Below are 23,424 nucleotides of genomic sequence, written 5' to 3'. Positions count from 1 at the left end.
ACCACTTAATAGCAAACACCTACAAAGAGTTCTTCATAGTGTAAGCAAGCATTCAGATAATGGACAGGGATACACACCACTCTCAAAAGGGAGAGTCAAGGGGGCAAATCACATTCTGAATGTCTCTACAAACAGACCTCAAAGGACAATTTTTTATAATGGATCTTGCATTAAAAGGTGTCATAGCCAAAAGCATTAGGACCTACAATAAAAGAATTCACTTAAAATTCACTACAGAACGACCTGGCATTTAATATTACAAGCTCACGGAAAAGGATCGGCAGTAAGAGGAGTGAAGAATATATGAAATTTCTTTTAAAACTACAAGTCTGATGCACAACAGCCTTTGGGCAAGAACAAGAAACAAAATCAGGTCCAAGTCAATACAGACCTTGGGATGCTGCATTAGACATTTTCCCAGGGAAACTCCATTTACAGATGTAAAGTTATGGAAGAATGTGAATGAAGCCATTTTCTGACATTTGCCAACACACTTTTCTGTTGCTGAGCTCCTCTTCACAGATTATTTGTTCCTCGGAACAAAGGAGAGGGTACAAAGCACTGCTGCAAGAGGAAAAGAATCGCATTCATCCGTGCAAGGCAAAAGTGTCAGTCTGCTCTGATCAAAAGCATCTGATGATAACAATGAGCACAGTGACAAAAAGAAATCTTGCCACAGTACAAGTGCTCTGCAGGGCTGCACACTGGCGTACTGGATGCCTTGGCTGCTTCAACACTGCAAAACCCTGCAACTACAGCAGCACCTTGAGAAGAAAGAGAAGAGAGGAGATGTGGGTGCAAAACCTGAGGCTGACAACATGTACCAACTGCACACTTGAAAAAGCCACTTATTGGATGTGTATTTAAACTGGAGGCACTGAGGGCATTCCCAGCAAACACCTGAGAACCCAACTATTCTGAAAAGCAATTTTTCCTTCTAAACCACTGGGGTGAAAATGTAACCCACTTGGTTTCCTACCTGGATTTGCCTTCTGCAACCCAAACAATTCTGCCTGTTTTCTGACTACCAGCAACAACTCACTGAGATCAGCTCAAGAGCCAAATTCCAGGAGGCATGTGCTGAATTATTTGAAGATGATCTACGAAAGCAGCAGATAAAAATGTTAAGAGGTTACAATGTGAACCACCCGTACTGCAAGGCCAGCACAGAACCCAACATTATAACAAAAATGAACCAGAACCCCAAGCTCACTTTTCTCCTTTTGACACTGTGAACAGCAGCAGAATCAAAACACACCATTCTTCAGAAACAGAAGTGTGCAGGAGAGGAAAAAAAAAACCAAAACACTTAAAAATGCAAAAATTCAATCAGCAACCTGAAGGTGCTTCACGAATTTGAAAACAGCACTTTGCACCACAGCCCCAGAAGCATAGAATTCAACTGACAAGGGCTTTCCAGGTGGAAAAGTTGTGCTAAGTTATGAATTAGAGGGGGGGAGGAAGAGAGGGTGAATTCTATGCTGTGTTTGAGGAGAATTGTAATTATCCCCTCCCTCTGCAGTCAGAAAAGCAGGACCATGTTCTCATGGAAATCCTGAGCTTTTTCAGTCTCTCAATCCCAGGCACTGACCGTTTGCCAATTAAACTGGAAATGCTATGTTCCTTTGTAGCATATAACCTAGCAGTCACGAATGGGAAAAAGTAGCAGCCAGTAAACAATGCCAACTATTTCTCATCCCTCCTAAAGCCCATAAAGGCTCCATCGTATGCGTAGGTTAAAAATTGGCTCTTCACTTTTGAACGCCAGCATGAAAGCATCTCAGAAGCTGAATGATGAGACATCTGTGCCTCCACGCTAGCAAACACTCATGATAAGAGCAGGACAAATGGCTGAGGGAGAAACAGCTTCAATTCAACACTCACAGATGTACAGAAACAGCCAAAAAAGGAACGAATTTAGGCTGCCAGAACTGAAAACACTTATGAGACATTTCATTAAGAACCACAAGATTCATTCACCAAAGACATGCAGAATAATTACCACCAATCACAAATCACACGCCACGTATTGCACACCTTATCTAAAACTCTATGGGTATAAAGACATCAACAAAATCATAAGGCACAAGTTCGGAAAGCTGCAGTACACTTCTTATTATTATTCTGCTACAAAACAGGATTAAAAAAGACTGAGATAACAGACTGACACAAAAATGAGATTCTAAGACACTCAGGAGAAAGCTGAGCATAGAAAACCAATAAAGTTGTCTTGACAGATTGAGACAAAAGAGCAGAATGACCTTCCTTGTGCCACTGAAAAGGACTCTTTAATGCACGAGTGGCAAAGAAAACTCTTAGAGATAAGGGAAAGCATGTGTTCAAGGAGAGATGTGGCAGAAAGGAAATTCAAAGGAGAAATTCAATGCTCCACAGCAACTCATCTAAACAGAACCTTCCTTGCATGACTCCCCAGAAAGGACACTAGAAAGACTTGCTTTTTCAGAAGAGATTTGTGCTCTAAAATTCTGGCTGCAAACAACAGCGCAGGACTTACCCTTCTGGAAAGGCTGGTACTGGAGTCAGGATTTAGCAAAGCTAGCTTTAGAGAGGATGAGGGTTACGTTGTGTAGCAACTGGATGTATCAATACAATGGGAAAGGTGTGACAACAGAGCCCTGATGACAGCAGGACTGACATGACAGAGAGGTGCTATAAAGGAAGGGAAGATGGCTCACCTGTATCAGAAGATTCTGGGTTTGCAGGGAAAAGCTTCACTAAGGAGGGATCTCCAAAAAGAGAACCTTCCCAGCTAGAGGTCAGCCCTCAAATGAGGTCTGAGAGAGGTGCAGCCAGGCTGCTCCCCTTCCAACTGCACGTGTTAACTGCCTTCACCTGTGCTCCCAGGGCTGACTGGGTTTTTTCCACAAGTGCTCATTCAGGCTGTGGCTCAGCAGTTCCCATGCATATTGCTAAGCTAGGAAAACAAGCAAAGGTAATGCTAGAAGCAGGAGGTATCTGAAAGAAACAGCTGAAGCTTTTCCAACCGGAGAAGAAAAACAAAAACAGAGTCTAGCATGAAATCAGACAGGTTCCAGAAGCAAGGTATGAACACTGGATGCAAACTGTGAAAGGACTAGAACCACCCATGTTGATGAAAACAATTTCAGCATTAAGAAATGTGTCATCTTTGTCTAAGAAACCACTGCACGGGGGAGCACTAAAGCAGTAAGAGCATATTTCCAAAATCTGCACTCATGAGAATATAGGCTAGCATTACAGAGTACCCAATAGCTTCCACAAAGCTATGCCTAGCAAAAACAAATCACTTATCTAATAAGCTACTCAGCTTTGAATGCAGGAGTTGTATTTTTCCAATCAGAGTAAAGGAGAAATGTACACAACACTGAAAAACCAGAAATACTCCCTAATCAGCACACAGAAAATACAAAGTAACAGGACCCAGGGTCTAGGTGCCTATATCCCAGCTTTGCCTATTCTTGAAAGAGGTTCACTGCCAAGACAGGGATGACTCTTGAGAGAAAAGAGATGGGCAAGATGATATTGTCGTAATACCAGAAATCTCAGTGTTGGACCCACTATTAAAACTGCTTTCCATATCCACTGACCTCACCTCTGGGAAAGGATCTCAGAGCCTCAGCAGTGGCAGAAGCTTTGAACCCTGACAGAGTATGCCAGCATACACAGGACTATGCACAGATTCATCAGACACGCTGAAAGCCACAGCAGTTTTAAGTAATTAACCATATCTCAAGAGAGCAGAAATAGCGAAGATCTGGCTGCAAGGATCAGATTCTGCTCACAGCATGCCCCATCTTCCGCAAACATCATCAACTTAGTACTTGTGGCACATTTTATAGCTGTATGAAGCAAGTTTTCTGCTGAGCAGTACTATGGAAATAAGGCTCTGTGACACCAACCACTGTTAACTATCGAAGCAAAACCAGATGCTCTGTTGGACTGGATTGAGGGGGGAGCAGGTGCATAAGTAAGAAGCTCATCTGAACTGTGGACAGACCAAAGGGTAATGGCAGCGTGCCTCCTGCCACAGCACCAGCAGCTGTGGATGCAACGCCAGAGTAAAGACGGAATAAAAGCTCTTCAGCGATAAAAAGCTGTTTCCAACAAAGCGATTAAAGCTGAGGAGCCGAATGCAGTTCGGCAGAGAGCAGCAGTCTGTGCGGTGCGGCCACCCGAAGCTCCCAGTAACGCGTGCAGTACGAGCGCTGCGGACGGCTCACGGGCGCCCTCTGACGGGCATTGAGCGAATGCAAATACACTGAATACAAACCCATCCAAGGCGACTCCCCCTGGTGCCTCCAGCACGTTCCTGGGTTTGATGCCGACCACATCAGCCATTTAATACGCGGTCAAGACAGGGCACGCTTGCTCCTCCCACACTGCAAGAACACAGAACGCATCCGCTCGTTCCTCAGCTGAGATATCCTTGAAGTGCCTTCTCCACGCTGTTGGGGCTGCCAAGACCACAAGTCTTCAGCTCAGAACATTCCTCTAACAAACCAGAAATTGGGAGAATACTTTTTTGGTGAGCTTTCTTGTTTGTTTTTTGATAAACCAAAGCCCTGGTAGCAGAATGCAGATACATTCAACCCCAGTTCAGAGTTGAAGAGCCAACTTGCAGCAACACTGGCTGCATAGATTTCTCTGGCCTTGAAACAGCAGAGAACAGCCAGCAGCCATTCTTCCTTACTGCAGGAAGTTAAAACTGAACACGTGCATTCTCATGCTCAGAATCAAAAAGTCCTCCTACTGAGGACGCTCTCTTGTGAGGAAGTTCCTGAGGTGCTTTATTTGGCTTCAAGAACATCTACTGTGATGAATTCTCCAAAGCCCTACCACATGAACACTGGTAAGGCCTTTTTTGACCACAGGCTGTGCATCACCTTCTGTCTTGTTACCAGTTTTTTGCCCAACACCACCAGGACCAGGCAGTTATCCCCTCCATCTCCCATCCTTGGGGCAGTACAACCAAGATGCAAGCTGATGGCTGCTTCCCACCAAACCAGTGCTGGAAGAGCTGCTCTGCTCCAAGCAGCTCACTGCAGCTCCCAGTAAGCTGCAGTAAGCTTAGTAAGCTTTTGTCAGCCACATAACAAAGCAGATAAGGGAATGGATTTGTCTAACAGCTAAAAGGAACCAGATTTGGGTAACAGCTTTCAAGAAGAGGGCGGCTGTAGCATCAAGGAATACAGTTTAGCAGGTATGGTGGGGCAGGTCGATGTTTGGACCGGATGCTCTTAGAGCTCATTTCCAACCTAAATGATTCTGTGATTCAAAAAAGCCAGGAAATAAAGTTGTTTTTTTCCTCAGCACGGCACAGTTCATCACTCACACTCAACACACAGCCAGGCTGAAACAAGAGCTGAGCTGCTTTTTCACAGGAGGAGCGCTTTGAAGAAGAGACATCTCCCGAGAAGAAGCCTCTTCCTGCTCGGGAGTAGCACAAAGTTTACTCCGCTCCCCCTGAGCCTCAGCAGAGCGTTATGTGAGGAGCACGGGGAGCGGCTCCAGCGCTCCGCCTCCCTGCAGGAGCGGGGATCCCCAAATACCTTCAAACCTCCGGTAGCCGTCGTAGTCCCCGGAGCACGGCACCTCCACGAACTTGTCGAGCAGCGTCTCCCCTCGCCCGGCCAACACCTCGGCGACGCCGTCCTCAGCGCTCCAGGAGCTCCACGCCAGGAAGGCGCCGGCGGCCGCGACGAGAGCGGCGGAGACGAAGCACGCGGCCCACAGCCGCCCGCCGCGCGCCTCCCGCGGACTCGCGTTCCTCCGTGCGCTGCGGGGAGCGGCACGGCCATTACCGCACGGCCGCCATTCGCTCCCTCGCCGCCCCTCCTCCCGCCCGCCCCGTACCTGCTCTGCCGCCGCCGCTCCCCGCCGCCCGTCCGCCGCCGCGCCGCCACGGCCGCCATCGCCGCGGAGCGATGCACTCGACGCGCCGCGCTCGGACTGCCGGGGCGGAGCGAGGGGAGGAGCGAGAGCGGCCGGAGCCGTCGAACGAGATGCGGCGGCGCCTGGTGCACCTGGACCTGAAGGGCGCTCCGCCCCGCGCCGCGTACCTGGCCGAGGTGAGGGGAGAGGGGAGGGGGCGGCGCTCGGTCCGGCCCGCGCCCCCCGCTCGCCCGCCACCGCCCCCCCTCCCCCTCAGGTGCTGCCGCTGCTCCGCGCGATGGGCGCCACCGGGCTGCTGCTGGAGTACGAGGACGCGTTTCCCTACGCGCCGCCGCTGGAGGCGCTGAGCGCGCCGCACGCCTACAGGTAACGGCGGGGAGGGGCGGCGGGCTCGGCGCTCGGCGCGGCTCTCAGCGCGTCCTTCCGCAGCCGCACGGAGCTGAGGCAGCTGCTGGGCCGCGCCGCGGAGCTGGGGCTGGAGGTGGTGCCGCTGGTGCAAAGCTTCGGGCACATGGAGGTGAGCGGCCCCCGACCCGCCCCCCCGCTGGGGCTGCGCACGGGTCCGTCCCATCGCGGCTCCCCGTCCCATCGCCGCGCCCCGTCCCGCCGCAGTTCGCGCTGAAGCACAAGGAATTCGCGCATCTCCGTGAGGTGAAGCTGTTCCCCAACGCCCTCAACCCGCACAAGGAAGAGGCGCTGGCGCTGGTCAGAGCCATGATCGACCGCGTCATGGAGCTGCACCGGGACCTGAGGTGGTTCCACATCGGCTGCGATGAGGTGAGGCGCGGGCCGGGTGCTGACGTGACAGCGGAGCGTATCCATCTTAATGAGCCCAAATACGCAGCTTACGTAGGACTGACTGTGCTGGGCCAACCTTTGGACGTGCTCCCACGTCACTTATGGATTTGTGTAGAAATGATCTCCTTCCGCGAGAGGAATCTCACTTCATTCAATTCTGGACCGTATGGTTGCTAGTTTTCTTTAACTAAGACTGGTGAGAGCAGCTCACAAGACAAACCTTCCAAAGACAAATACAGTATGCCTTAATGTATAACCAGTGAATGTACAGATGTTATAATTCCGAAATATACCAGAGAGTTTGGCTAAGCAGTAAGCAGTTTTATTATACTGAAAGAGAATAGATAGAATGCTTACCCATATCCTGGGCTCACCATGAAACTCCAAAGGAGGGGATCTCCAGAAAAGATTCTTCCCCCCTGGTAGTCAGCTCTTAAATGGGTCTAGGTGCCTTCACTTCTGCTCCCATGGCTGATTCCTTGCTCGCCTCAGATGGTCAAGCAGAGGTTCAGGCTGTGATTCAACAGTTCCCATGCACTTAATTATTCCTGAGATATTTTAATTCTTCTAGAAAACTTCACAGAATCACCACTGTTGGAAAAGACCTTCAAGATCATCCAGTCCAACCGTCCACATATCACCAATAGTTCTCACTAAACCGTGTCCCTCAACACTAAATCCAAATGTGCCTTGAACACCTCCAGGGTCGGTGACTCCACCACCTCCCTGGGCAGCCCTTCTGTGATGTGTTTAGTCAGAGCCAGATCCTGCAGGTTAATACTCACAATGTCTTCAGCACCGAAAAGCACTTTGAAATACTTCTGCTCAGTGTGTTACGTTTGTGCCGTAGTTTGTGAATACTGTATGATTGCGTGATGCAAATTTGTTCCCCCTATTCCCATACAGGAAGTCAGAATTATTTGCTTGATGTTTCAGGTCTACTACCTTGGTGAAGGAGAGGAGTCCAAGGAATGGCTGCAACAACAAGGGAACACGCCAGAGAAGCTGTGCTTATTCCATATAAAAGCAGTTGCAAGTTATGTGGTTTCGTCTTACCCCACTGTGACTCCCATCGTGTGGGATGACATGCTGAGAGGGATCAGCGAGGAAACACTGGCAGGTGTGTCACCTGTGATGGGGTGAGTCGTTTGGTAGCCTTCAAAAGAGGTCATGCATTCAGTTGAAACAGATCTGCTATCAGCTGAAATACAATACAGAATGATCTGAGAATAGTTGAGATGTGGTCCATTAGAGTAAGAAGTGGAGACACTCAGTCCACGGTAATGCTACAGACTTTCTTTTTGACATTGGGCAAGTCTTACAATGTACACAGTTCAGTTTTCTATCTGCTAATAGTCATTTTGCACAGTGGTCACCATAAATTCTACTGTCTTTACCCATTTAAAAAAAAACCTGTAGTCTTTTCCTAAATTTCTACATTTCTCACCACCTTCTAACGTTAATTGTTACTTTGTACAGTATCTGGTTCCTATAATGCAGATTCAAGAGAAGCTCTGTGTCCTTGATGTTAAAGTTGACACAGTTAGTGAGGAACTCCAATACTGTATTGTCACAAGCATCCTATGTTGAAAAATATGCAACTACTACTAAAATTAGAATGGTTCTAATGGAGTTTCACATTTTTCCATTTTGCATGTCTGCTCTGAACAGATTTAGACAGTATCATGAAGAGCCATACAGCTCCTCCAGCTCTGATTGACCTACTCATAGCTTTTGTGGTGGGGAATCATCCCCAAAAAACTAGAACTCCTGCAATTCCCACAAAAGAAGCACAGCATCTAGCTACGTGCAGTCTACCACCACAGCCAATAATGGACCAAGAGTAAAATGGGATGCAGTTAAAGTACTCAATTTATGCACTTGTTGTTTATTGTTGTACTTCATGTACTCAGTTTACTGCATCTTGTTGAGGGGTGAGAATTTCTCACGTTTAAAACTACTCAGGGAGCTGATTATAAAGGGAAGCTAACCTTGCATCTTCATTATGGGCTTCTTGAAAAGCTAAGTTCTGTGCAGATAATCCCTAACTTAATGGGTGATTATTTCCTTTGAATTTAGCTGACATCTTGCATGTACCATTTGCAACTCCACCAGTTCAAGCAGCCAGGTAAACTAATAGATTCATGCCCCTGACATGTTCAAAGTCCTGACAAGGCTGAAAATGCACGTGGGCATGAAGAATTCAGTGACAGGCCATAACTTGTTCTATAGGTGCAGTAACGCATGACTGACATGTACTTCTTTCTCACCTGTAACTGTCCTTTTTCTATTACTTAAAAAAATAAAACTTTGCTCCTTTCAGAATCTGGGGTCCCACAGCTGGTGCAGCCTATGATCTGGGACTATGCTGCAGACCTGGATGTGGAGAGCAAAGGTTTGTACTTCTCTAAGCTGCTTGGAAGAGCTCTGATACCTGATTATTTATTATCATTTTAAGCTTTCTTTAAAACTTTCCAATGTGTGCCATTTTGGGAAAAACAACAAAAGTCTGATCAGTGCTAATCCTTGAAGGGGGGAAAAAAGAAAGCGATGCGCAATTGGAGAAGATGGAGTGCAGCCCTTATTATGAGAAAATTCTTCTGAACTACTCCTTCAAGGCAGCAAACATCCTACAATGAAAGAACAGCAGCTAATTTTTTAGACGAGTGGAGATTTACCCTCCTCTTATTAAATTGTATGATGCATTTAATACACTTGTATTACCAGCAGAATCGCCCCAGCTGCTTCCATGCCAGTAGACCTCACGGCTCTCCTTCTAATAGCAACGTTCAGAGCCCAGAATTCTTGTTAACTGGAACATTGCAGACATGGCTGAAAACTGGAGAAATATGTGTCCTATAGGTATTCTTTTGTGTCTTATTTCAGTGCTTCTTATAGAGAAGTATCGTAGATGTGGCTTCTCCAAGGTGTGGTTTGCTAGCGCTTTTAAGGGCGCCACAGGAGTGAATCAGTCTCTAACACTTATTGGACACCACTTAAAAAACCACCTTCAGTGGCTGAAAGTAGCAAGCAGCATCCCTGCTGATGTGCTCCAAGGTATCGCGCTGACTGGCTGGCAGAGGTAAGGAACGTCTTTTCACATGAAGCAGACTTCCACCCAAGCCTTCCTCCGATGCACAAGGAACTTGGAGATTTACAAAGGAAGTTGGCAACGCTGGAATCTTTCCTATCAGTTACTGCTCAGCTTCACCCAACTCGAATGTCTAATTAGTGAATGTTTTCTTTTTTAGGTATGATCACTTCTCTGTTTTGTGTGAGCTTTTCCCCGTGGCAATTCCATCACTGGCTGTATGTCTGCAGGCACTAGAGAATGGTACAATGGCAACTTTATTCTCTCTGAGCTAAAGCCTAACACAGCAGTGAAATGCCCTAAGGTTAGCACAGGCTTACTACATTTTGAGGTGGTTTCACTATTTGATCATGATCCAAATTACAAACAATAGATCTCATATCTCACCTGCAGCAGCAGGGAAGCCTCTTGGCCTACGCATTTAAAAAGAGCCATAGTATTCCAATCATGTTGTATTATAAAATATTATATATACAGTATATTATATATACTATATACAAAATCACCACTAAACTCATCACGTACTGGAAAAAAAATTAAGAATTGCTTTCTTGGTAATTAATTTCAAACTTTGCTGGTACATAAGTGAGACTAATGACATATTTAAATATTGTTTACATACAGAAATTAATGCATTTTCTTAAAATGCACCTAGGAAGTAAAGTGCCTTGTAAAAACTTCCTATTGTTTCTGGCTTCTTCAGAGGCAGCTGCCAATCAAATTTTTACTTTTGTCTGTCTGCATTTCTTTTTAAAACATTAAAACACAACCTGCTTATGCTTAACTAAGACACTAAAAGTATTAAGTACTCTGAATGGAAAGCTCATAACTAAAAAGGGCTTTTTGTGGCACAAGAAGCCTTGTGAAAGATGTACTCCCTCCACCCCCCCTTTTTTTCCTTGTTCTTTTTCTATTTTAACTAATATTCATCCAAAGAGATCTGGTAAGCCAAGGCTGAGTGCTTGAGAAAAACTCTCTTTTTGAGCACTTTTGTTATGAAGGCTCCTCTGTCTCATTTCTTATGTCTTCTGCCCAGGTGGCTATTCTGAAAAGGTTAAAGAAAATGTGGAGAAGCTCCTGGGAATGTCCAATCTGGAATTAGATACTTTCATGAGGTAAAATTCCAGCTGCTGGACTCAGACACTTCACAGTGCACAGTAAGTGCAGAAACTAACGATCTCTTTGGACAGCACAAGTACGGGGACCTTTCCTGGCAGCAATATTCTTACCCTTGTGACACAAGTTAGCTTCTACCTCAAATCATCAGTGGATGAACTTCTTGAAAGGAACAGGTACTAAGGTTTACATTGATTTTTCTGTCCACAGGGGCGTGGGGGCTGTATCACCTAGAAATGGGCCACGTACGCAGGGAACTCCAACAAGCCGCTTGAACGTTAAGCACTACATTTCAGGCATTTCACACTGCATACCGACACCTCAGCAGAACTTAATGTCTGAATTCAGCTGAATTCCCAGACTGCATGTGCTGTCTCACTTCAGTAAACTGATTATTTGTTAAATTAGAACTTAAAGTGAATATTTTTAATTGTTTGGTTACTGAAAAATGAACTTGAAATGAAACTTAAATTGCAGCAGGTGTCCAGTTGTTATTGTCTGCCACAAAGTCTTCTACAAGCCAGTTCCAAAGATATATAGCCTTAAATTTGCTTACTCCTTAGTCATTCTCTCCATTTGAGAGATAAAGCTCAATCACTTCCCTCTGTTTACAGATACACTCCTGCTGTTTCAAAGACTGTTCATACTAACATATATTTTCAGGTATGTCACAGGCTGGTTCAGTCCCTACCACAGAAAAAGGAAGATTATTCATCCTATAATAATGCATCACTTTCAGCCAGATGCAATAAGGTAACACCACCTATTTTACAGAGGAACAAGTCTGTCATTCTTCAGGCTGGCAAATTCCTACAGCTTTGAGTTCTCACCTCTTTATATAATTACTCAGAAAGGTCAGTTAAAATCAATCATTGCAATGTGTTCATAGAATAGATTTAAATAGAAGAGCAGGCTTACTTTTATCTGCCATCTGTTGAACAAATTTAGTGAATACAAGTACAGATTCTTTGGAAGGCCCTCCCTTATATATGGAGTTACTCCTCCATCTCAAAAGTTGTGAGCCTCCATATGGGAACATAGCAGGGACCAGGATCCAGGCAGAGCTTGGGATAAAACCAGGCCCCTTTCCCCTGGCAGCACGTGTGCTTTCCAAAAAAGAGTTGCTGAGATTAACAGTACTTAATGTACCATGTTTTGCCATTTGTGCTAAGGTCTTTTTTACAGGTGCTGCTTCTGCATACTCATCCTAAGGACTGTATCCTCTTTGTAACCTCTGTAAAAGCCCTAGTAAGCTTGTCCCCTCTTGAGGCAGAAATCACCTGCAAACTTGATCATTTTCTCCTTTCTTCCTTGATTTTGGTCAGTCTTCTGTCCAAGTGGAATGCTGTGGTGCAAGACCTCCAGGCAGCCATGGAGCAAGTCTTCCACAAGTGTACTGTAGAGGAGTGGATGGAGGAGAATGTCCACCCCAGCCTAGAAAAGCTGCAGCAAGTGGTGGATGATTTAGATAAAGCAATAAAAGCACAAAATTAGTCATGTTTTAATTTGTCTTTTTCAATGGGAAACGTGGCCAGTGGACATGTGCAAGTAGTCATTTGGCTAGTTTGTCATCTTAAGAGTTAAAGCAACCACTGTGATTTAACAAGTGACCTGAGGGAGAAAGGAATTTATCAAGGTAATAGGCTTTGAGTCTGTATTAATTGTCCTCTTACACTACTGAGCCCTGAGTCACCTGCCCTGTAAGATTTACTCTCCTTGCATAATGGAAATCAGGAGTCAGAATTCAGCTGTATTCTCAAGACAGAAAACTTTTCTCCCCCCCTCAAATTCAGTACATCTGACAGCAGTTTTGTCCAAATTTCAAGCATGAGCAAAGTCTACTGAATGCAAGGGAAAAATGCTCTTACCTTCTGTTTTCATCTTGAACATTCAGAATCTTCAGAAACTTATAGGAAGATATTTAGGACTTTACTGGAACATGAAGATACAAGGAAAACAATTCTAAAGTCACGTAGTTAAGAATACTGTATCACGAATCTTCAGAGTATCCTTTACCTGTCTGCTTCATTTACTGCTTTCTTGCAAGTCTTACCTCGGAAGCACAGGTACTGATACATTCTTGGACCGACTGTTAAGACATGAGCATTTCTCTGGATGCAGAGCACACAAGAGGAGGTAGCATAACACAACTGACTGAAATGAGAAGTCTACACAACTGGTCTACAATTTTTTTTTGGTAAAAATAATGCACAGCTGCTGTGTATGCCTTAATTGCAGAAGTCACATCCCTTACTCTAAGATTATTTAATAAATACTTTGATATTCCAAGTGTTTGTTGAAACTTTGTTTTGTGTACAGCATGTTGGTTTGGTTTAAGAGGGGAAAACATGCACCAGTGGAAAGTTGGTGTTATTAACTGATATGGAAAAATGTTAAGAAAAGAAAGCATGATCAGGATCAGTGATTATATGCCAGTGATTCCTCTGCCCTGCCCGCCCACCCCATCATCTCCAGGAGGTTGGTGCCAAATGGTACTCCAGACAGCCAACAATATTAATATAATTAAAATCAACAATCAAAAAAGATTAGTGACACAAAACACTTTAAAGTTGATTTTATCAATGGCGATTTTAATAAAAAAAGAGACACGCGAGGCCTTGCTGAAATTCTACTTCCATTTTGAAGAAGAAAAGCTATTTCTAACTATTTTCCAGACAAAGTTCTGCCTCCTAGCAATCTACCAGTGTCAGAACTAGCACTTCTCATGCAATACGTAAGCCAGCGTGGCTTTTACTACCTGTATAAATGTAAGACACATTGCCATTTGTGCAGCAGCCCTCTCTCTCTCTCTCTCCTGTCTACCTGCTCTCAGCAGGATATTGAGAGGGAGGGGTGCACCTAAGCATCTAAAAGGAGCCGATTATTGGACGTCAACTAAAAACACAACTCATCCCACAAAATATCACTCACAGAACTCAGGCCATCCAATACCTTTCTGTAGGTCCTTCTCTCTCCTAGAGCATCTCTACATTTTGGTTTGGTATTGCAGGACACCCGTGTACATCATGCTTAATGCCAAGAACGTACTGAAGGTTGATGCAGAGCTCCGCTGAAGCAGGACACAGTTTAAAATTAGATCGATGTAAATACTTCTATAAAAATGGTTTTTAACTGAAAAACCACAGCATTATTTGTATTTTCCCCGTGACACCAGCTCTCACGGAAACAGAAAAGAAACTCAGTGTAACTAAGATTGAATGCAGGTAGTTTTGTCCATTTTATCCACTCAGTGGTCAAATCTGCAGGTTTGGAACATTAAGTGCAATGCACAGCCATACCACATACCCCTCAAATATCTTTGCTACAAAGAAGGTATTTGCAGGTAGTAGAGTTATTTTACTTACACTACACTATAAAAACTAAGCATTTAAGGGTATTTCCTACTGAAAGTCTTTAGAATGCTCAAAACCCATTTTACAGAGTGATGAAAAAACACTTCATCCAAATTCAGTCTCACTCTCTCCAGAATGAGTGTTACTGAGGGTACATATTGAAATGAAAATCTCTCTGAAGTGTTAAAAAAAGTTGCAGAATATAAAAGGTTTGATGGTTTGTAGTTTACATCTTCCTGCAAAATAAAGGCCAAATCTGGTTAATTACCTGCAACCTGTTTTTCCCCAGTGTTCATATACAGCAGCTTCCCAATTCCAGTAATGGGAGGCAGAGATTGAAAGCAATGTAATCAGCCAGAAAACTTGGAGTACTTGAAGAGCATATCTGCTGGCAGAGGTCTGTTTTGATACCTGACATGATCACAAGTTCCTATTTAATACTAACACACCTGGTTCAGTGCCACAGTCAGGCTGCATCAACAGCAGCTCCCTCTTGCACCTGGATGATCCTTTCAAACCAGCAGTAACAGCATGTTGGTCTCACAGACACAAATGGCTGGAAGTGAAATCAACCTGTTCTTTGGTCAGATAAATGGACACAGTTTCCATTACCAATGGAACGTGCAACAGAAATCATTTCATAGCTTTCACTTCTTTAGAGGTAGAGTTTTTAAATAGGAATGCAGTTAAATCCTGAAGAACCAGATGCCACCAGACATTTAAGTGCTGGCATGGAGAAAGTAATGCCTCCACGTAGTCTATTCAGACGTCCCAGAGCAAACTATCAGTATTTTCTAATTCAGGTCTTAACTCCATACAACTCCTAACTCCATACAACTCCTAACACACAAGTTGGTAAACTTGAATACAAGCAGTTATAGCACATGGAAGGAACTTTCAGCTCTTACAATTTCTGTACTTGTAATACCAGCATGTTGATAGAGGTACAATGAAGTTTTAGTTCTAGACAGAACATGTTGGCTAAAAGAGGTAGCTTTTACTTCATAAAGTACCTTGGAAAATTCATAATTTTAACCACTCATGAAGCCATTGGTCAGAACAGAAGACAGTGCACACAGAGTAACACATGGGCCCAAGCCAAACACTGAGCCCAGCTATCTTAAAAAAACAACATCTAAGTTATTATTTACCTTTACTACAGCAAAATACTAAACTGCCATGGTGTCTGACATCAGTCTTTTCCCTACCTGAAGGAATGTTTATTTACTTCCTTCCCAAACACACAGTTAAAATAGTAAACATTTAAGTCTAGAATAAGGCTATTCTTTGGGTAGTCTATGCCCAGAAGTTAAACAGAACATAAAGGCATTGAACAACCAACACGGTCATTTGTTGGTTCTTAGTTATGGCCCTTAGCAATTCCAAGAGAACTAAGACAGTAACAAGCTGAGCAACCTGATGTTTAAAATTCCTGACCATCCTCATGATTTCCACTGCTATCTAATAGCAAGTCAGTAGTAGAGAATATAAAAGTGCCACTACTCTGCATCACCTCAGTGCATATATTAAGCTGCTTAAGACCAATTTAGCATTATATTCACTCATTTACAATATTTCAAAAACCTCAAAGCATTGTTCTGAGTTAAATTCAGCTGTTCTGCATTTCATATACTGTACCTGCACATCTTTGCAGTAAGTGGAAGCTTACATCTATAGCTCCAATTCATTAATGGGAAAGTACATTTTTAAACCTGTACAATAATAAATAACTACTCCTAGACAATTGTGACAAGCTGACAAAGTTCAAAAGACAGCAGTGTCCACATCCAGGAACTAAGATAGAATTTGCTTTCGATTCTACAATGGCAATATTGGGAGCACAGATCTTGAAGCAGTTTAGCACTAAAGAAGATGCCCTAAGACAGATTCTTCCCACTGTAAGTGCACATGTAGAGAAATGCCCAAGTCAAGACTGAGGAATTTCGTTATGAAGAACAACCAATCTGTAATTTCCAGATCTTTGAACGTCTCTTCAGCTCATCACTATTAATATTCATCCTGTGGTTCACCAGCATCACTAGCCTCTGTTTCACTGCTCTCATTGACATCTTGGTTCTCTGCTCTGTCCAATTCCAGAAAACTGATGACAAGCTTGGCAACTGCTTCCACATCACTGTAGAAAAGAAAAAACAGTGTAGGAGTTAATGGAATTGTGGTGCTGATGAAACAAGAACAGGTACATTAATTTCTTCTCCATAAGAGAGAGGCCAGGCACTGGAATGGGCTGCCCAGGGAGACAACTGAGTCACCATTACTGGAGGTGTTCAAAAAATGCTTAAATTCTGCACTAAGGGTCATGGTTTAGTGAGAAACACTGGGGGTAGGTGGATGGTTGGACTAGGTGATTTTAGAGGCATTTCCCAACCTTGGCCATTCTGATCCTTGAGAACAACTCTTTTAAAGGGCCAGCTGATAGGACTGAGCACGACTGACAGCATCCTACAGAGAAACATCAAGCCAAGCAATTCCTTCCTTGTCAGAACACATCAATCTTCTTCTCACAGTCCCTGCTGCAAGTGGTTTGAAAAAGTTGAATAAGTCATATCAGCATGTAGGAATGGTGCTAAAATGATTTGTTTAATTACTGACCCATGTGACTGGTTTTGCAATTAAAAAAAAAAAAAAAGTCCACACTTCACCTTCTGCAGCCCAGCACAGCACTCTGAGTCAGGGGGTGTGAAAATCCAGTGATAAATCGTAGCACAACCAGGTAACCCTTCCCAAAATACCGCACCGTCTCCTCTTCCACATTGACATCTCTGATCTCATGCAGTAGAGCAACCACTGTAAGCAGATGTGGAAAATAAAGCCATCTATGATTAGCATTTCAATAAACTTTCAGCACCTCTCCTAGGGAGCAATCCTAGTCACTGTGCCACTGGGACTCTGTGCTCTAGAGTGCTATTGCTCTGACCTCACACAACTACCACAGACTTGTAATACCAAGGAATTGCTAAAGCAATGGACCAAAACAAACAGCACAGTGCACACCAGCTGGTTCAGCCCTAATGAACAAGTTACACTGCTTCCTAGGAAACGGAGACCATTGGTTTCTTACATGGCCACACTTTAAAGAGTTTCAACTCTTTGTGTACAGAGTAGGTAAACAGCTGTTAAGTTTACTGAGATAGAACAAATAGTAAAAGATTTAATGTTTCAGAGTATCTGCTCACCTCTGCATCCCCATATTAACTGTAATAACCTCTCAGGAAGAGATGTGCTGGGCTCCAACACATCCAAAAGAAAAGTTCACAAATTAAATATCCTTTTTATCTTCTGCCTCCAAAACGTCCTGTTTAAAATCCCAATCAATGTTAGGACATGGTGTATTCTGTCAATTTTCTAAGCACCTTGAGAGCTGGTTTGATTTAGACTACCAGGAATAAGAAAATCTGACAATGAAGATCCTACTTCACTTTGCAATGGAACTTCTGCCTCGCAGTAACTATAAGGAAGTCACACGCTAAACTTCAGCTTCTGTCACTTCATCAGAAAGCTTAAAAGAAATCAGATGTTGCATTAAGCTGAGCCTACTGAATATGCTGTCTTCAGTGGCCATTAACTTTGTTTTGTTTTCAGAAAAAAAAACCCAAAAGGTTCATTTTGCTTTGCATTAAATAAGAATACCACCCAGGCACTTTAGGGAGCCTGATACAATTTTGAATCCACCAATACTTAACCTAAGCAAAATATCTTTCCACCTGTCCCATTCACAAAGCAGGCTAGCCAGGGGAAATGCAAACCTGCATATAATCATTCCAAAGGAATGGCTTACACTCATCTGGAAAGCAATGTGGAAGCTCCTGCATTAAAACGACTAACCTGATGCATTCAGTACCTTAGCCTGAAAAAAACACACAGAGCCTAAAAGGCAATTTATGACTTTTGCTGTTTGTGAACAAATCAGACCTGGAAACAAATGTGCCTAACTTGAGTACAGAACTCTTGAGGGAAAACAAAAAAAGAAACAGTAAACTCTTGGTGTTTTTTTCTGCCCACCAATCACAGTTGCTATTACAGATGCTGCTCTCTCACCTTGTTCACTGCCTCCTTTTGAGAAGGTCAGTATCTTTTTGTAAAGATTGAATGTTTTTAGGCAGACTGTTCCCTTGTTCTTGTCAAATACAGCTTCCTGTAAAATTGAACAATTAAAAAAGAATTTAAAAACAATCAATTTTCTCTTTGTAGACAGCTATTTTAATTCTTATATCTAGCTAATTTAATTGGAGACTTTTGTCTATTACTGGACCATGAAAACAGTAATCTTGCACATGGTTTAACAGACTTTTCCGTATCTCTTATGTTACTTCTAGAAGGAAGATAAGCTGGTTTCCCTGCCTCTCCTGCTACATTCTTCACCTAATAAAAGCTATGCTGGAATCAAATCTGAGCACTTCCATGCTGCTCCTGTAATTCTCTCTTACAGACTGGGCTTACATTAGGTTTAAAATTTCCCCAAGACTCAATGAAGACACCAAGTCTCTGTTGGAGGTCACTTATCCAATAACTCAGGCCAGTGAAGTGACAAGCCTGCAGAGGGGGAGATACGTTCTCAGCCCATATCCCAACACAGACATCATAAAGATCAGAAACAAGCCTCACAAACACAATTTCTTCCTAATTGAAAACAACCTGAGTAGTCTGGAAGGCAGAACCACTCTGTTCAATGGTCACTTATTAGTAGGAGCAAGCGAGTAAATCAGTAGAACACCTAAATGAGAACCTTTTTTCACTCATTTACATGAAGCCACAAGAGCAGATCTGCCTGCATGTCTGCCACAAAGGACAGGTCTCCCCTTTAAAAAAAATGTGTTCTATTTACCTTCACATCCTAGCTTAAGAATTTTGAAGAGTTTCCTCAAAACCAAAAGCATAAATTGCTTGTTTCAACTACTCAACAGCAAACTACATCAGACAGCCGAAATCAACACCTGACAACCATTTCAGAGCTAGCATAATAACCTCATTTCCTGTGCTGAACATCTTACCTCCCACTGCTCCAGATTCTGTGCTGCCACGAAGAAGCATCCAGCCATGTAGAAGAGCTTCCATGCCAAGCTGTCTGAACAACACAAAAGATGCACAAAGTTAGAGCTTCTCTCCTTCTTTCCTATACAAAACAGTTTTGCACGTTCCTTATAAAGGCAGCAAGGAAAGAAGTGGTTTCTCTGATGCATCTGAGCATTTCTGCCATTAACTCCAATGCACATTATTTCAGGATTTAGGGATAATGCAAAGTAATTCACTGAAGCTTCACAAAAGAAAGCAGTCAGCCCTTTCAGCAAGCCAACACTTCTATTTTTTTTGTCCTGGAAAGGTTTACACCTAGCAGCCTATCTAAACAATTTGCTTACTCAAGCTTTTACTGAAAGGAAAATAGAATATAGGTCAGTATTGTTTCAAAAACAAACAAACAACACTTAGATGTCTGATATAGTTGGTGTTTTAAGCAGCTTTCACTGAACTTTGCTCAGTGAAAGTATGGATTGTAATGGCAGTAAGTTCTTATATGCTACTAAGCTATAAAACCTGAGGCTCAACAGGATGCTGCAAGAGTCACAGAACAGCTTGAAAAATAAATTCCATGGGTAGAAAAATACCTATCACGTGGTGCACTCTGCTCTAGTGGGGGCAAGCAGCACCAGCTGCCTGCACTCAAAAGGTGTTTTTTGTGAGTAATCTCTGCTGGTGATGATCTAACAGTTTCCAGAGAAACAGAGCACTGGCATCAAAGGCACATAATTTCATTATGGGGACAGACAATCCTGGTACATCTTCCCAGGAGGGCTGTGGGGAGCAGCTAATCACATACAGCATACTGAAAGCACAAAATGCTAGAGCACTGAGTGTTATTACTTAAGAAAATCTTGCAAATGAGCAGGAAGACCAAGTAAGAAACACAGCGTTCAAGCATAATGACTCACACAGAGGCAAGAATTATTATTGGATTCTAACATTCGTGTCACACAGAGGGTGACAGGTTCATACGCTGCCTTTGTAAGGCTGCACAGAGCCACACAAAGGAGTCAACAGGAAAAACAATTCTTGAAAAATGATAGGCCATTACCTGCACTGTAATAAGCAGCAGCCAAACCTATGGAGGCTATTCCTAGAATAAGAGGAGAGAATTAGAATGAGGAACTCAAACCTCCTAAAATTCCCTGAAAATACAGAACACTCAGAAATTAAAGCCACAAGACCTTGTGGCAACATTGATTACTCTACAAAAGACAGCTATATTTCTTTGAACTTAGTGTAAAAAAAATAAATAAATAATCTCCCATGCTGCATATAAGAAATTAAAGAGCAGAGGGGACCAAAGTCAGAAATAAAAGATACTGACAGAACTGAGAATTTTAGAGAAACTCAGTCTAACCATTACATTATACTTCCCCTCAAGCACAGTACAACTTCGAGCACTCATGTTTACACCACCAAGGTTATTTTTCCCCCTCTAAGTACTGTGGAGCCAAAAGAAAATTTGTGCAACAAACTGTGTCAGAAGCCACCAACTGCCTTCCTCCACTCAGGAGGAAGCTGTGGCAGTGTGACTCTGCAACTGAGCATTGCTACAGTGCAGATTTTGCCATTTCTGAGAACTCAGATTACTTTTCAATGCAAATGTGGATCCTGTATGCTGCCTGGCGTACAGCAAAAGTTCTTTCCCAGCCCTTTTGAGACTTCCTTAGAATTCAATCTATGAGTATGAGGTTCTGCAGATGACAGACTGAAAAATTATCAGTCTCACTGTGAAATTACTACAGAGAAGAGCAAATATCAGCCCCATTTAGGGACTATACAAAAGGAGGAGTTCAAGTCACGATTCCTCTTTCTCAAAGAAAATGCCAGAAAGAATCACAGAATTCTCAAGTTGGAAAAGACCTTAAAGATCATCAAGTCCAATCAAAACCTAACCATGCTACCCTAACTAGCCGTCTGCTAAATCACATCCCTGAGCACCACATCCAAATGATTCTTAAACACATTCAGGGATGGTGATTCAACCACCTCCCTGGGCAGCCTATTTCAGTGCTTAACAACCCTTTCTGTAAAGAAGTTCTTCCTGATATCCAACCTAAACCTCCCTTGGTGCAACTTGAAGCCATTTCCCTTCATCCTGTCACCTGTCAGTAGTGAGAAGAGACCAACCCCACTCTCACTGCAATCACCTTCCAGGTGCTGTAAGAGAGCAATCAGGACTCCCCTCAGCCTCCTCTTCCCCAGGCTAAACAGCCCCAGTTCCTTCAATCTCTCCTCATAGGCCATACTCTCCAAGCCCTTCCCCAGCACTGCTGCCCTTCTTTGGGCCTGCTCCAGCACCTCCATGTCCTTTCTGTACTGAGGTGCCCCAAACTGAACGCAGCACTTGAGGTGGGGCTTCACCAGTGCCAGTACAGGGGCACGATGACTTCCCTGCTCCTGCTCATCACCCCTGATCCAAGCCAGGATTCTTGGCCATCTGGGCACACTGCTGGCTCATATTCAGCCAACTGTCCATCAGTACACCAAGGTCCCTTTCCATCAAGCAGCTTTCCAGCCACTCCTTCCCATGCCTGTGGGGTTGCCTGGCATTGCTGGTGACCAAAATGCAGGACCCAGCACTTGATGCTATAGAAATTCATACAGTTTCCCTTGGCACATCAATCCAGTCTATCCAGGTCCCTCTGTAGTGCCTTTCTATAGCATGACATACGCATCTCGTGCTACAAGCTCCTTCAGGAATTCATTATGATTCCTCTCTCTTAGTAAAAGTTCTGAAATAAACCGAAGAACACTATCAACAAAGAAGTTAAAGAGTTCAGGGGACTGAAGTCAGAAATAAAAGGTAGTGGTGAGAACAGAATTTTAGAGAGACTCAGTCTTACAATACTTACCAACAAAGACAGACCAAGACCTGATGCCAGGTGACCTTGTCAGATGAAGAAGGGAATTTGTGCGGGTTTCAATCAACATGTACATCTTCAGGAGCAGTTCCCCACAGCCCACTGTGACTCATGTAACCTTGCTGGAACAAAACAAAAATAGAAAGTAGAATTGTTGCTGACTCTAACACTCTCTTTCCTAGCATGTTACCACTTCTTACCAAGTTTTTATCTGGACTACAATAGCACCCAGAGTGGGAACATGACCTTTTTCTCACAGGAAGAATAGCATGCACATTTTAAAAAGGGCAGACAAACAAAAACAGTCATGAGAAGGAGACTCGCACAACAGGAACCTGAACTATTTTCCATGAAACTGTGCATTTTGGGAATAAAGTCTCTCTTTATTTCTACCCTTGCAGAAGAAAAAGTCAAAAACAAGAACCAGAAATGTTAGTGCTGCATGAATTAGCAATTCTTCAGACTAGCAAAACAGCAAGTGTAACACAAAGACCTTCGATGGCATTTTTTGTGCTATGTGCAGAGGCAGCCACGACAAACTGTGCTGGAGCTGCAGCAAGACAACACAGCCTTCTGCACCGTGGATACCGGTTGTCCTCATTCCCCAGAACAGAACAGCAGGGTTACAGCCTCAGCCTGACTGTGAAGTGTCAGATAATGCCATATACGGCATTCCCAGATACCAAGCCTACTCCAGAATAGCAAAAGGAATTTCCAGCAATGCTCCATTCCCCCTAGCAACACCATGCTTCAACCTAGACGGAAAGTAACAGCAGACATCAAGAAAACAAGTACCTATTTAAAGACAGCTAAGAGCCAGGCAATTTCACGTAGCATTTACAGCATCCATTTACTTCCACAGCATAAGATGGTTTGAGTTCTGACATGACTGAGAGCTCCAAATCCATCCCACCTTAACACTACCAGCATAACCTAAGAGCAGACGTACCAGGTGCAAGTGGCATTGGAACCAATTGAGCTGCTCAGAATTGCCCCCAGAGAAAGGATTGCTTCTTCTCCTGCAGTAAGCAGAGATGCTTGTTGTTGTTGTTATGAAGACTACAGTCTTCAGGAAAAGCTGAGAAGGGCCCAACAAACACACAAAGTGCTGCACAGCCCGGGCTGTGCTTCATAAGGGCACACTCAGGTGAAAGCAAAACTCGCTCCCATCGAGAGAAATCCACCCAGCCAGTGCTATTCAAACCGATGAGGGACACCCAAAGCGACGGCACAGCCGCGCACATGGGTGAGCGGGGGGTACCGCAGGGAA

The 23,424-nt window shown here is 43.7% G+C and overlaps 3 protein-coding genes across 8 annotated transcripts in view; 1 reads left to right on the top strand and 2 right to left on the bottom strand.

Moving 5' to 3' along the window:
* The window catches only part of OGFOD3 (2-oxoglutarate and iron dependent oxygenase domain containing 3), a 35,980-nt gene extending 30,053 nt beyond the window's left edge, over positions 1-5,927 (bottom strand). Inside the window, exons 1-2 of the mRNA XM_052688336.1 lie at positions 5,854-5,927; positions 5,550-5,776 (exon numbers count right to left, since the gene is read on the bottom strand). Of these exons, the coding sequence (XP_052544296.1) occupies positions 5,550-5,776; positions 5,854-5,912 (286 nt within the window). The 5' untranslated portion in view covers positions 5,913-5,927. The remainder of the gene's footprint in view (positions 1-5,549; positions 5,777-5,853) is intronic.
* Positions 5,894-13,186, top strand: HEXD (hexosaminidase D). 2 transcript variants are annotated; one of them, XM_052688333.1, is made up of 12 exons: positions 5,894-6,068; positions 6,149-6,258; positions 6,322-6,409; positions 6,505-6,669; positions 7,627-7,810; positions 9,014-9,085; positions 9,577-9,772; positions 9,942-10,024; positions 10,818-10,896; positions 10,972-11,073; positions 11,561-11,650; positions 12,223-13,186. In XM_052688333.1, exons 1-12 carry the CDS (start codon positions 5,925-5,927, stop codon positions 12,389-12,391), a joined length of 1,482 nt encoding a protein of 493 aa, XP_052544293.1. In that variant the 5' UTR covers positions 5,894-5,924; the 3' UTR covers positions 12,392-13,186. The 2 variants fall into 2 exon arrangements, with proteins under 2 accessions (XP_052544293.1, XP_052544294.1); XM_052688334.1 differs by lacking the exon at positions 9,577-9,772 and having other exon boundaries at positions 7,627-7,829.
* A 281-nt stretch (positions 13,187-13,467) lies between these two features.
* LOC128083271 (cytochrome b-245 chaperone 1) overlaps positions 13,468-23,424 on the bottom strand; it is a 15,010-nt gene continuing 5,053 nt past the window's right edge. For 3 of the 5 annotated variants that reach the window (XM_052688342.1, XM_052688337.1, XM_052688340.1), the window contains exons 2-7: positions 22,146-22,276; positions 20,339-20,380; positions 19,260-19,333; positions 18,307-18,403; positions 16,911-17,055; positions 13,468-16,384 (exon numbers count right to left, since the gene is read on the bottom strand). In XM_052688342.1, the coding sequence (XP_052544302.1) occupies positions 16,258-16,384; positions 16,911-17,055; positions 18,307-18,403; positions 19,260-19,333; positions 20,339-20,380; positions 22,146-22,230 (570 nt within the window). In that variant the 5' untranslated portion in view covers positions 22,231-22,276 and the 3' untranslated portion in view covers positions 13,468-16,257. Of the gene's footprint in view, positions 16,385-16,910; positions 17,056-18,306; positions 18,404-19,259; positions 19,334-20,338; positions 20,381-22,145; positions 22,277-22,949; positions 23,049-23,103; positions 23,399-23,424 lie in introns of those variants that run through there. The other 2 variants (XM_052688338.1, XM_052688339.1) reach the window with 2 other exon arrangements.

Source organism: Tympanuchus pallidicinctus, unplaced genomic scaffold, assembly GCF_026119805.1.
Source record: "Tympanuchus pallidicinctus isolate F22 unplaced genomic scaffold, pur_lepc_1.0 scaffold23, whole genome shotgun sequence".
Lineage (NCBI taxonomy): Eukaryota > Metazoa > Chordata > Aves > Galliformes > Phasianidae > Tympanuchus > Tympanuchus pallidicinctus.
This window is presented reverse-complemented; position numbering and strand designations above follow the sequence as displayed.

Bases quoted from the DNA above. Each gene is read 5' to 3' on its own strand.
- HEXD (XM_052688333.1), top strand. From the start codon at position 5,925: ATGCACTCGACGCGCCGCGCTCGGACTGCCGGGGCGGAGCGAGGGGAG. The intron at 6,259-6,321 runs GTAACGGCGGGG...GTCCTTCCGCAG, and splicing joins AGCGCGCCGCACGCCTACAG to CCGCACGGAGCTGAGGCAGC. The intron at 9,086-9,576 runs GTTTGTACTTCT...GTCTTATTTCAG, and splicing joins CCTGGATGTGGAGAGCAAAG to TGCTTCTTATAGAGAAGTAT.